The following is a 13,356-nucleotide window of genomic DNA, read 5'->3' on the forward strand; positions in this document are numbered from 1 at the left end:
CCATAATGGTTAGTGGTGGACTCTGTAGCTTTGGAAAGGAATGAGGAGGATCTTAGTACACAGGTATAGGATCTCCAAAGTATATTATTATGCTGAAAAATAAAATACAAACCAAGGTGTGTATGCTATACATATAACATCCTGTATAAGAAAGAGGGTGAAATAGGAAAGACATTTGTTTTCTAATAATCTCATAAAGAAAGAATGGAAGGATAAATAAAAGTTAACAAAAATGTCCATTTATAGGGGTAAGAAGAGAACAGGAAACAGGGGCAAGGATGAACTATATTTCCCTGAAGCACCTGCTTTGTGGTTTACACTTAACACCATGTAAATGTTTTATATAATTAAACAAACATGACAAAAATTAAGTAATATCTAAAAACTACAGGGGCGCCTGGGTGGCTCAGTTGGTTAAGTGTCCAACTCTTGATTTTGGCTCAGGTCATGATCTCACATTTCTTGAGATTGAGCCCTGAGTCAGGCTCTGTGCTGGAGCCTGCTTGGGATTCTCTCTCTCTGCCCTTTCTCTGTGTGCTTTCTCTCTCAAAATAAATAAGCATTAAAAAAATTATAAATAACCTGGTATCAAGTTTGTGGTATACCTCTTCAGGAAAGAAATGTTTAAAGAGCTCTTAAATTACAGTATTTTGACAATATTACTGTATGCTTTAGAGACAGAAAGATTCCATTAAGAAATCTTAAATTGCATTCAGTGTTTTTGCTGTCAATGGTAATATTTGTATTGCTGAGGTTTCTTCCCCCAATTTTAGAAATTGTGGTAAAATAGATGCAACATAAATTTTATTATCTTAACCATTTTAACTGTACAGCTCAGTAGTATTAAGCACAGCCATATTATGCAACCATTACCACCATCCCTCTCCAGAATGTTCCTTGTTACAAAACTGAAATATTATACTCATTAAACAACAACTCTCATCCAAGTGCTCCCCTGCCCCGCCCCCCCCCCCCAAGCTTCTGGCAATCACCATTCTTTCTGTCTCTATGATTCTGACTATTCTAAGCACCTCATATAAGTGAAATCATGCAATATTTGTTTTTTTGTAACTTGTTTATTTCCTTTATCATAATATCCTTTAATTTTTTTTGTTTTATTTATTTTTGATACTGAGAGAGACAGAGCATGAGAGGGGGAGAGGCAGAGAGAGAAGGAGACGCAGAACCGGAAGCAGGCTCCAGGCTCTGAGCCAGCTGTCAGCACAGAGCCCGACGCGGGGATCGAACCCACAAACGCGAGATCTGACCTGAGCCTAAGCCGGAGGCCTAACCGACTGAGCCACCCAGGCGCCCCTATCATAATATCCTTAAAATTCATCCATGTTGTCACATGTTGCAGAATTTCTTTCCTTTTTAATCCTGAATAATATTCTGTTGTGTATGTGTACCACATTGCACTTATCCATCATCTGTTGAAGATCATCTGGGTTGCTTGACCTTTTACCTATTGTGAATAATGGCTGCTATGAAAATGGGCATACAAAGATCCCTTAGACACTCTGCTTCTGCCTTCAATTCTTTTGAGTATATACCCAGTAATGGAATTGCTTGATTATATGGTAATGCTACTTTTATTTATTTTTCTTAAATAGGTTCTGTGCCCAACCTGGAGCTTTAACTCGCAATCCTGAGATCAAGAGTTGCATGCTTTACCAACTGAGCCAGCCAGGAGCCCAGGTAATTCTACTTTTAATTCCCTTAAGGATGCTGTTTTCCAAAGCTACTGTACCAGTTTACAGTCCCAGGAACAGAGTAGAAAAGTGTCAATTTTCCCGTGTCCTCACTAACACTTGTTACTGTCTTTCCTTTTGTTATTGTTGATAGTAGTCATCCTGAAGAATGTGGGGGTTTTCTTGTGTATCTTTTCAAGCCATTTCAAATCTCTTTTAGATCTAGGTGGAATACAAATACGATTTCAAAAGTAACGGTCAATTTGCTTACATTTTTTTTTCTTTTATTCAAACTGCATCCAGTCCTCAAATCCACCTTTTCCATGCACTCCTGCATTTTTAATTGACCTCCATCCCTTTTCTCCAAGCTCTTGTTTTAATATCATTTTGCACATTACGGTTTCAGACTACTAGCTAATGTTTTGTGTGTCTTAGTCCTATTGTCCCGGGTTGTGTAATTTTTAGTAGCAGGGTCCATGAAACTTCTACTTTTTGAATCATCGAATGCATTAATATTGTATCAAGAAATGCTTCCTTTTAACAGTATGATTGTTAAGGAACTCTCAACTTTTAGCTTATTAACTCTCAGCACACTCAGCACATCCTATTGAGAACTGTAAGAACCTGTTTTTGTTTGCAGTAGGCATGCTCCTTTCATCAATCCTGCAAGACTATTCAATCATTCAATTAACGTTTCTTGAGTTCCTACTATATATGGTGTTCTTGATGGGATATCTGCCTTTGCAACACCCTTTGAGGTAAATGGTAATATCCAGATGGGGTGAGGTCTACTTCTGCTGCAACTTAAGGAGGGACAGATTTTGCGGAGTCTGATATTTGGCGATCACTTCTTCAACAGACAGGACATCTAGTCCCTATCCAAAATAAATCCTGGATGAAAGGCAGATATTGGAACTCTGAATAATGTATATTTTGGGTACTAACTACGATAATCAATTTATCTCCGTTGACGGGACTGTCCTAATTTAAAAATGTTAAGTCCAGACTCTTAACCCTATTAGTTCCAGGCAAACTTGAATGATAGGTCATCCGAACTCCAATTCTGACGTCGACTCCCAACGGGTATGCAGATATACTCCCACCTGCAGTGCTTTGAGTGCATTTCCCACTGAGCTGTGCGCCCTTGCCTCTTCCACTGTGGCGTGAAGACTACAAGTCCCAGCATGCAGCGCAGCCCTAACAGACAAGCCCTCCCTGCTCCGGCTCTTTCACGCCCATGGTCTCCCGTAGGGGGCAGGGCCGGGAAGCTTGTGCGTGCTGACGTTGATGCGTAGACGTCGTACTCTTCGCGCCCCTTCCCCGCCTTCTGGGTGGCTAAAGTCAGGTGGCCGGAGGCGTAAAGCGGTGCTTGTTTCGCAGCGGTCTGGCTTTATTTTGGAGCCGCAGTGGTTTAAAAAACCGAGATAGGGGCCGCCACTCTTAGCCCTCCTTCCTCCGAGTTTGCGACTCCGCGGTCCAACATGGACAAAGTCTGTGCTGTTTTTGGAGGCTCCCGGGGCATTGGGAGGGCAGTGGCCCAGTTAATGGCCCAGAAGGGCTACAGACTAGCCATCATCGCCAGAAATCTGGAACTGGCCAAAGCCGCCGCCGGTGACCTCGGCGGTAGGTACTGAACTGGAGTTGTTCACTTGTGTGGCCGCAGCCCGAGAGCCTGAAGTCTCCTCGTTTGTAAAACAAGAGGGTGGTCTGGCCTTTACGGCTCTGAGGTTTAGCAGTTCGTCTTCCCGCGTTCAGGAGCACCCCTTCCTCTGTGGACAACAGATTGGGTGGAGAACCCCTTACCACCCGATATCTCGCAGTGTCTCCAGCCACGCTGCCGCCAGCCAAGGGCTGAACAACTTGGGGTTTTCTTTGAGACTTAGCAGCTGTTTTGTGAGGCCCCATTAATTAAGCACCCACCTCCCCGAGGCTAGTGCTAACCGTGAGGCGCCGTTTTGTTTTGGTGTCTGGAAGGAGGGAGGCACACAAACTTTCTTTGTAGGGCAACGGGCTCGCCGGTGCCGCGAGGAGACTAGGCTGGGCGGAAAGGAGTTAAAGCAGGAAGAGGGGGCGTGTCCATCCTGAAAGGCTGCCTGTAGTTTCGCTGTGGGCTGTTTTGGCGCACGTGCAAAATGCACAAAGCAGTGTTTCATAGACAAAACTCTTTTTAGTACGAGCTAGTTTTGAGATATACCTGTTTTGGCTTTTCTACATCCATGAGCACTTAATAGGCTATTAAATTGTTTTGGTGGTTTTTACAAATGGACAAATGAGATTTCCAGATTCCATTTTTTTGCACTTAAAAATCCCTTTTTGTTTTGGTTTATTAATAATGGATTAGTAATTGCTTCTCATTATTTTGCAAATTTAAGTCTCTTGATGGTAGGGAGAAGTAGGATGGAAAGATGCTAAGACGCTGCTGTTCTGTAGTTACTAGAATGGGCAGATGTACCTTATTCACTATGATGGAGGCACTGGGAAGATTAGAGGCCTGGGGTGCATCTGGTGGCTGTAACCTTTAACATTACTGATTGGTTCACCCTAATTGTGCAGGTGGGTTGGGAAAATATTAAGTTCTCTGAGTTACAGCGCAGGGAGAATTTCAGTGAATGTTTATTTACTGCCATTATGTTATTCTGACAAGAGAATGAGAAGGTGGTTTTCCTTATGGGGTCATCCCAAGCCATTAGTGTTTGCTGGAATAGATAAAAACTGTTGGTTGAGCTTCCAAGGGATATTGTGGACTCAACAGGTTTTCAGATGAACGCCAGTAATGAGTCACAGAGGATACTTTTGGGCCTTTCATTTCCTTGAATTATGTGTTCCATAAGTGTTTGGTTTTCACACTGTGTCCAGAGGCCTGGGAATGTAAGTTTAGTGTTAACATAGTAGGCAAGGTCAGCCAGAAAATAAGCAATTGTTTAGTTTTCTAAAAACTCTACATTTTAAAGTATTAAAATGATGTTATTATTAAATAGAAAATGCTTTCTTTGAAGTGTATTCTTTTGGTATTTAAACATTTCTTAAAAATGGACATTTAAAAAAGGGAAGTAACAGTTGATTTTAGTAAAAAATTGTTTTTTTGGTTTGTTTTTTAGTTTTGGCATTTTGTTTTCTGTTTACAGCTTCCTGCTTTGTAATGGTCAGACTTGAAAAATAGTTATTCTAATATATGTGCCATAGTTAAAAAAAAAAGTGTAAGACACCCTAGGGTTTATTCTCAGGAGCAGGAAACCAACACCAAATGTAACAGAATTAGACATAAATTTATTTTTTAAAAAATGTTTGTGTATTTTGAGAGAGAGAGAGAGAGAGAGAGAAGAAATGTGAGGAGGGGCAGAGAGAAGGAGAGAATTTCAAGCAGACCCTGAGCTATCAGTGCAGAGCCTGACTTGGGGCTCAATCTCAGAAACAGCAAGATCATGGCCTGAGCTGAAATCAGGAGTAGAGGTTTAGGTGACTGAGCCACTCAGGTGCCCCATAAATTTAAAAAAAGAAATATATAACAGAACACTGTTGAATTGGGTAGCATGGAGTCTTCATCAAAGCTATAAATATTGTTAGATAAATCTTGCAAAGCCTTATGAACATAAAAAGGGCCCTCCTGCCATTTTTTGTTGATTAAAAAATTTTTTAAGATTTAATTCTGTAGTATTATTTTGTTTTCTCCTTGTTCCCCACCCATCCCCATCTCAATTTTATTTCATGAGTAGAGGGATCCATGACATAATCCACTTTTATCTGTAGGTTCTAAATTAGTACGGGTGTAGCTCCTAGTAGATGCTTAACAAATGTGTATCGAATAATTTTTTAAATTCAAGTTATAAGTAATTCTAATTTAACTGTGTTGTATAGGAGATCATTTGGCATTTAGCTGTGATGTTGCCAAAGAACGTGATGTTCAAAATACATTTGAAGAGATGGAGAAAACTTTAGGTCGAGTTAATTTCTTGGTAAACGCAGCTGGAATTAACAGGTTAGTCACAAATTTAAGTATATTTCTAATATGTTTATGAGTAAATATATTAACTTGCTTTACTTCTAAGTGGAAGAAAATATGTCTCTTAAAAATTGGTCTGTTGATATATACTTTTATATTGAGATATACAATAAGGGTACAATTTGATGAATTTTAACATGTAATCACATCCATATTGAGCTGTAGAACATTCTCCACACTCTAGAAGGCCTTCTTCAGTTTCTTCCCAGTTAATACTGCCATATAGGTAGCTTCTGTTCTGACTTCTGTCACTGTTACATAAGTTTTGTCAGTTCAGGCCTTAATGGTATCAGAGTAGTTATTTTTTTCTTTGTAAAAGATGAACTTAGGACAGAATACTTAGAATAGCATATTAATTTTCTTGCTAACAAGGCGTCCTATAATATGACATTTGCTCAGTTCATTCATTACTTTTAGCTGTTAGCAATATTTGCCTCTCTGCCAGCTTCTAAGTGTATCTTTTCTAGTTTATCAGTTATTTTAATGCCTCTCAAATCAGATTGAAAATGGTACTCTGTAGGCTTTCTAGCTCAAATGTATATTTCTTTTTAAATTTGCTTTATCCCATTTTTAATTTATATGCTACAGCTGTTTTCTTTTTTATTCTTTTTTTTTTTTTTTTTACAGCTGTTTTCTTTTTCTTTTTTTGTAGGGATAGCCTTTTAGTAAGAACAAGAACTGAAGATATGGTATCTCAGCTTCATACTAACCTCTTGGGTTCCATGCTGACTTGCAAAGCTGCCTTGAAGACTATGATTCAACAACAGAGAGGGTCTATTGTCAATGTAGGTGAGTCTTCACCTGTGAAGTTATATTTATTCCGGAGTGCCATACAAATACTTGATTGATCAATTTGGAGTTTATTCATGTGTAAAACTTGGATGAAATGGGTCTTTTTATTATCTGTAGAAAAAGGGTTTGATTAACTGATTAGTGGGTAAAACAGGAATCACAGATTCACATCTTTCTCGTGGTCAGGATGTTAAATGAATGACACCACCAGGTATTAGAAAAATGACAGCACAAGCCATATGCTACATGACGAAAGATGCCCAGCTTCAGTGTCCAGAGGCCGTGTGTGGTGTCAGGGCAGCCACTGCTTAGCTCCAGTGGATTGTTGCTGTGCACAAATGTGGTCTCAGTTTTGCCAACTATCTGACTTAAAAAAAATTTTTTTTAAATGTTTGTTTATTTTTGAGAGAGAGAGAGCACGAGTAGGGGAGGGGTTGACAGAGAGGGAGACGCAGAATCCAAAGCAGGCTCTAGGCTCTGAGCTGTCAGCACAGAACCCAACTTGGGGCTCGAACTCACGAGCTGTGAGATCATGGTCTGAGCCCAAGTTGAACACTTAACCGACTGAGCTACGCAGGCACCCCAAGCTGTTTGACTTTTTAAGAGAAATTGGACACCCTGATTTTCATGTGAAACCTAATTTTTAACCTACTTATAGATAAAGAATTGAAAAATTTGGGGCGCCTGGGTGGCTCAGTCGTTTAAACCTCCAACTTTGGCTCAAGTCATGATCTCATGGTTCGTGGGTTCGAGCCCCACGTTGGGCTCTGTGCTGATAGCTCAGAGCCTGGAGCTTGCTTCAGATTCTGTGTCTCCTCTCTCTCTGTCCCTCCCTCTCTTATGCTCTCTCTCTGTATCAAAACTAAATAAAACATTAAAAAAAAAAAGTGAAAAATTTTAGGTAGTGGAGGATAGAAAATGATGTCTATAGCAATTGTGTGTCTCACTGACTAATCTAGTACAGAGGTTTAGGATGAAGTTTTCTTAAGGGGATAATCTTTTTTTGTTTTTTAGAATGACTGTAACCCTGAGTCTTCAGTTCACGTGACCCAGGGAGTAGATAAACCACATATGTGTGCCCGTAGACCTTAAAATGCAAAATGACTTAATAGAATTTTATTTCAGTTTGGTAATTTGAAAATAGCAGCCTCGGAGCTCCAGTGGCGCAATCGGTTAGCGCACGGTACTTATACGAAAATAGCAGCCTATCATCTGCCTTTTAATTTTCAGTGCTAATACCTTAAGTGGTCACCAAAGGGGAATGCTGTTCTTTAATGTTTTTAATAGAGGAAATGGCATTCCAAGCCAAAATCTAGGGGTTTTCTTTTTAGAAGATGAAACAAGAACAGTGTGCTAATAAGAATTAGAACAGTTTTTACATTTACCCTTGAAAACGTAAGAAATGAGTTTTCTTAAAAAAGATTAGTAAATGATTAAAAAGTAAAAGATTTGGTTGACCTTTGCCTTCTAACACAGCCAGGTAATGATTTTGGATTCTCAGAAGCTCGTGTACTGGCCTGTATATATCACCTGATCATGTGGATGTTTTTAACTCTAAAATAGCCCCCTTTTAGATATATTTTAAACACCGACATCAGGCCTTTGTGTACATGCAAAACTTTTAGTATTGTGCTAAAAGTAAATAAGAATAATTGAAAGTAAATTAGGAGACTCTTCTTACAGAAAGGACTACTTTAAACTGCTAAAAAAATTCATTGATTTAGAAGTTAACACTTACTGACTAGATGAGTCACACGAGAGTGTGTGGTATGAACTACAGCTTCCTATTTGGCCTTTCTTCCATGCCTATATTTTTCTTTCTTGTTTGTGTCCCTCCATATTTCTTTCTCCCAAATACCCATTTCTCCGTCTATCTGTATTTCCTCTGATGTTTCTTTTCTCTGTTTCTTCTTCTTTATTTTTTAAGTTTATTTTGAGAGATAGAACATGCATGCTCAAGCAAGTGGGGAAGGAGTAGAGAGAGAGGGAGAGAGAGAATCCCAAGCAGGCTCCACATTCTCATCACAGAGCCTGACTCAAGGCTCAGACTCATGAACCATGAGATCATGGTTCGAGCTGAAAGAGTCAGATGCTTAACTGAGCCACCCATGCTCCCCTCTTTTCTCTCTTTCTGTGCTTCATAGTTCTTTTAGTTGTCATTAACTGGCATGTAATATGTAATGTACATATTTTAATATTGGACTTGATTATAATATACAAAGTGGGATGTTTTTCTCTTCCTAAAATAAAATTATTTTTTCAAAAGTTTTGTGAAGTTCTTGATTAATTTTTATATCATAAGTACAGGTCACTGGTATAGAAAATTGTTTCCCCATTTCTGTTTTGCAAGAGTTTATTTGTATACAGTTGACATTTGATTTATAAACTATGTTTTCATATTCAGATAAACGAGACTACCCAAGAATCTTTAGTAGGCAATACTAGTTATAATACATCATAGAAAATAACCAAATTTCGGTTTTACAAAAAGCTTATAATTGAAGTTTAGTTATTTAGATTGATGGTAGTTCAAATTTAGTGATATTTATCTTCATATAAACTATTTCTTTTAGGTGGAAATGAATATGTCCTTTTGTCTGTGTTGTAGAATCATAAAATTAATCCACCTTTGTTGACTTTTTCTGGTTTTAACCTCTTCCTACTGGAAGCCTTTAAATATACTATAGGATTTTCACCATGTCTAACCTGCTCAGAGATGAGATTGGGTTTCTTTCACTTAATGGATCAGTTCTCAAGCATAACATATGAAGTTTTATATAAGTTTCTTTCAAAACCTGTTTTCTGTTTGTATTTGGAGCAGACCCCAACTCTAAGCCTTACTATTCAAATGATGGTGGTGAGAATCCCTGATTTTAGTAAAGGACAAGGTAAAAATGGTTTGTGCCTTGTAATGACTTGTATTCAAGTCACCCATTAATTGGTTTGAATTTGCTTTCATTTTATTTTTTCTAGGAAGTATTATTGGTTTAAAAGGCAATTCTGGCCAGACTGTGTACAGCGCCAGTAAAGGAGGATTAATTGGATTTTCACGTGCTCTTGCTAAAGAAGTAGCAAGAAAGAAAATTAGAGTGAATGTGGTTGCACCAGGTCAGTGAAAACTTTTTTTTTTTTTTAATTGAAGCATAGTTGATATATGATATTATGTTAGTTTCAGGTATACAACACAGTGATTCAAAAACTATGTATATTACAAAATGTTCACCATGATAAGTGTAGCCACCATCTGTCTGTTAGTATGCAAAGTCATTACAATATTACTGACTATATTCCCTATACTGTACTTTCCATCCCTGTGACTATTTTATAATTGGAAGCTTGTACCTCTTGACCCTCTTCACCTATTTTGCCCATCCCTTCCTCCCCTTCCCCCCTGGCAGCCATCAGTTCTCTGTATTTATGAGTCTGTTTCTGGTTTTGTTTTGTTTTTTAGATTCCACATACAAGTGAAATCATGTAATTTGTCTTTTTCTCTCTCTCATTCACTTAGCACAGTACCCTCTAGGTCTGTCCATGTTGTTACCAGTGGCAAGATTTCATTCTTTTTTATGATTATATTCCATTTGTGTGTGTGTGTGTATATATATACACACATATATACACACACACACATATATATGTGTATATATATATATATATATATATATATATATACACATCACATCTTTATCCATTTATCCATCATGGATGGACATTTAGATTTTTCCATTTCTTGGCTATTGTAAAGAATAGTAGATTAAACAGGGGGCATATATTTTTATGAATTAGTATTTTTGTTTTCTCTGTGTTAGATACCCAGAAGTGGAATACTAGGTTGTATGGTATTTCTTTTTTTTTTTTTAATTTTTATTTTTTAATGTTTGTTTATTTTTGAGAGAGGGAGGGAGAGAGGGACAGAAAGGGAGAGGGAGGGAGAGAAGGAGAGGGAGAGGGAGAGGGAGACACACAGATTCAGAAGCAGGATCCAGGCTCCAAGCTGTCAGCACGGAGCCTGATGTGGGCTTGAACCCATGAACCATGAGATCATGACCTGAGCCGAAGTCAGACACCCATCCAACTGAGCCACCCAGGTGCCCCTGTATGGTATTTCTATTTCTATTTTTAATCTTTTGAGGAGCCTCTGTGCTGTTTTCCATAGTGGGTGTGTCAGTTTGCCTTCCCACCAGCACTGCTCAATGGTTTCCTTTTCTTCACTCCTTGCCAGTACTTGTATTTCTTGTCTTTTTAACACTAGTCATTCTAACAGCTATAAAGTGATGTCTCATTGTGGTTTTAATTTGCATTTCCTTGATGATGACTGATGCTGAGCATCTTTTTATGTGTCTGTTGGCTATCTGTATGTCTTCTTTGGAAAGATGTTGAATCAAGTCCTCTGCTCATTTTTTAATGAAATTATTTGTTTTTTTTTTTTTGGTGTTGAGTTGTAGAAGTTCTTTCTATATTTTGGATATTAACCCCTTGTTGGGTATATCATTTGCAATTATCTCCTCCCATTTAGTAGGTTGCCTTTGGTTTTGTTGATTCCTCTCCTCCCTCCCCCCCCCATTGTGGAAAAGCTTTTTATTTTGATGTAGTCCTAATAGTTTATTTTTGCTTTTGGAGACAGATTCAGAAAAATATTGCTAAGACTAATGTCCAAGATGTTACTGTTTTTGTTTGTTTGTTTTTTAGGAGTTTTATGGATTTAGATTTCACATGTAGGTCTTTAATTCATTTTGAGTTTATTTTTATGTTTTGTGTAAGAAAGTGGGCCAGTTTCATTCTTTTGCATGTAGCTGCCCAGTATAACACCATTTACTGAAGAGACTGTCTTTTCACCTCTGTCACACATCAATTGACCATGTATGAGTGGGCTTATTTTTGGGCTCTCCATTCTGTGCCATTGATCTATGTGTCTGTTTTTGTGCCAGTACCATACTGCTTTGATTATTGTAGCTTTATAATATAGTGTGAATTCTGGGATTGTGATACCTCCAGCTTTGTCCTTCTTTTTCAAGATTGTTTTGGCTATTTGGAGTCTTTTGTGATTCCATATAAATTTTAGGATTCTTTGCCTTAGTTCTGTCAAAAATTACTATTAGAATTTTGATAGGGATCACACTGAATATGTTGATTGCTTTGGATTCCAGTCCATGAACATGGATTATCTTTCCATTTATTTGTGTTTTCAGTTTCTTTCATCAGTGTTTTCTAAGGTTTAGAGTATAGGTAGGCCTTTTACATCCTTGGTTAAGTTTATTCCTAGTATTTTATTCTTTTTGGTATAATTGTAAATGGGATTGTTTTTTTAAATGTCTCTTTCTGCTGCTTCATTTTTAGTGTATAGAAATGCAACAGATTTCTGTATTGGTTTTTGTGTCCTCAACTTTACTGAATTCATTTATTACTTCTAGTAGGTTTTTGGGGGACTCCTTAAGACTTATGTATGTCTATATGTAGCATGTCATCTGCAAATAGTGATGCTTTTACTTTTTAAATGTAGTTTATGTATACTTATGGCCTTGTACAGTAATAGCAGATTGTTCCTGTGTTTGTAAGTACATAGCATCATCAGGCACTTCTAAGAGAGTATCAGAATAGGAGCACGGATTGTTCACTGTTAATAAATTCTTTTTTAAGGTTTATTTATTCTAAAAGAAAGAGAGAGAGCATGCATAAGTTCAGGGGAGGGGCAGAGAGAGGAGAGAGAGAATCCCAAGTAGTCTCTGCTCAGCACAGCCCGATTTGGGACTTGATCCTGTGACTGCGAGATCATGACCTGAGCTGATAGCAGGAGTCCGATGCTTAGCCAAATTAGCCACCCAGGCCCCTTACTAAATACTTGGGTAGTGAAATGTGTAAGCGCATGACTATATCTTGACAGGACTTAAGTGGCTACATCTGGCCACACTGCCAGTCTGTGCACCACCTTCAAGGAGGAGACCAAGAGGAATGTCAATTTGTGTAAACCACATTGCAATTTTAGTAAATGATTACTCTCAAACCGAAACACAAGAGAAACTTCTCATTTAAAAATCAGTTATAAATTAAGAACTCTTAAGAGCTGAATGTAAGAATTTCAGGTTAGGTAGGTGGTGGGTATTGGTAACATATCCACTGTTGAACAAGTCCACATGATATACTTTTGGAGAACTATTTCCATTTTAAGTGTCCTTCTCTCTTCTTGGCACTGGCATACATTTGCTGATTAATTTAGACTTTATCCATGTCAAAGTGGAACTTTCCAAGTGATGCATCTATTATCTAAGTGTATTTCTTAAGTTTATCTTATGGAAACAATATTTCTTTATATTTAAAATAGTTGAATAGGTCTATAATACAATATGCTTTTAATAACAGTACAAACCAGAAGGAATAATCAAGCAAGGCTGCAAATGTGATGTCATTTGCACATTTAACCAGGCAATCATGTATAATAACTGACATAGTAATTTCTCCAGGAAGTCAGTATTTAGAAAGAATAAGAATTGCCAGGGGTCACATGTATGTTTTCAAAATAGAAAAGATGCTTTTCACTGGACTTCTTTGTACCCTAGAGAGCTACCCAGGGTTCATGTTTGAGTTTCAACACAAAGAAAATTTTGAAGGCTAGAAAGAGATTTACATAGACTCAGTAGGAGGAAACATCTTTAAAAAAAATTTTTTTTAATGTGTTTTATTTATCTTTGAGAGAGAGAGAGAGAGAGAGAGAGAGAGAGGGAGAGAGACAGACAGACAGCGGGAGCAGGGACGGGTCAGAGAGAGAGGGAGACAGAATCTGAAAAAGGCTCCAGACTCTGAGCTAGCTGCCAGCACAGAGCCTGATGTGGGGGCTCGAACCCACGAACCATGAGGTCATGACCTGAGCCGAAGTCA

The 13,356-nt window shown here is 38.1% G+C and overlaps 1 protein-coding gene across 9 annotated transcripts in view; it reads left to right on the forward strand.

The window, feature by feature from the left end:
• The first annotated feature begins 3,032 nt into the window (after positions 1-3,032).
• CBR4 (carbonyl reductase 4) overlaps positions 3,033-13,356 on the forward strand; it is an 80,007-nt gene continuing 69,683 nt past the window's right edge. For all 9 annotated transcript variants that reach the window (XM_029938981.1, XM_029938998.1, XM_029939019.1 and 6 more), the window contains exons 1-4: positions 3,033-3,314; positions 5,547-5,667; positions 6,344-6,480; positions 9,457-9,591. In XM_029938981.1, coding sequence (XP_029794841.1) covers positions 3,173-3,314; positions 5,547-5,667; positions 6,344-6,480; positions 9,457-9,591 — 535 coding nt within the window. In that variant the 5' untranslated portion in view covers positions 3,033-3,172. The remainder of the gene's footprint in view (positions 3,315-5,546; positions 5,668-6,343; positions 6,481-9,456; positions 9,592-13,356) is intronic.

This window comes from Suricata suricatta, chromosome 1, assembly GCF_006229205.1.
Source record: "Suricata suricatta isolate VVHF042 chromosome 1, meerkat_22Aug2017_6uvM2_HiC, whole genome shotgun sequence".
Taxonomy (NCBI): Eukaryota; Metazoa; Chordata; class Mammalia; order Carnivora; family Herpestidae; genus Suricata; species Suricata suricatta.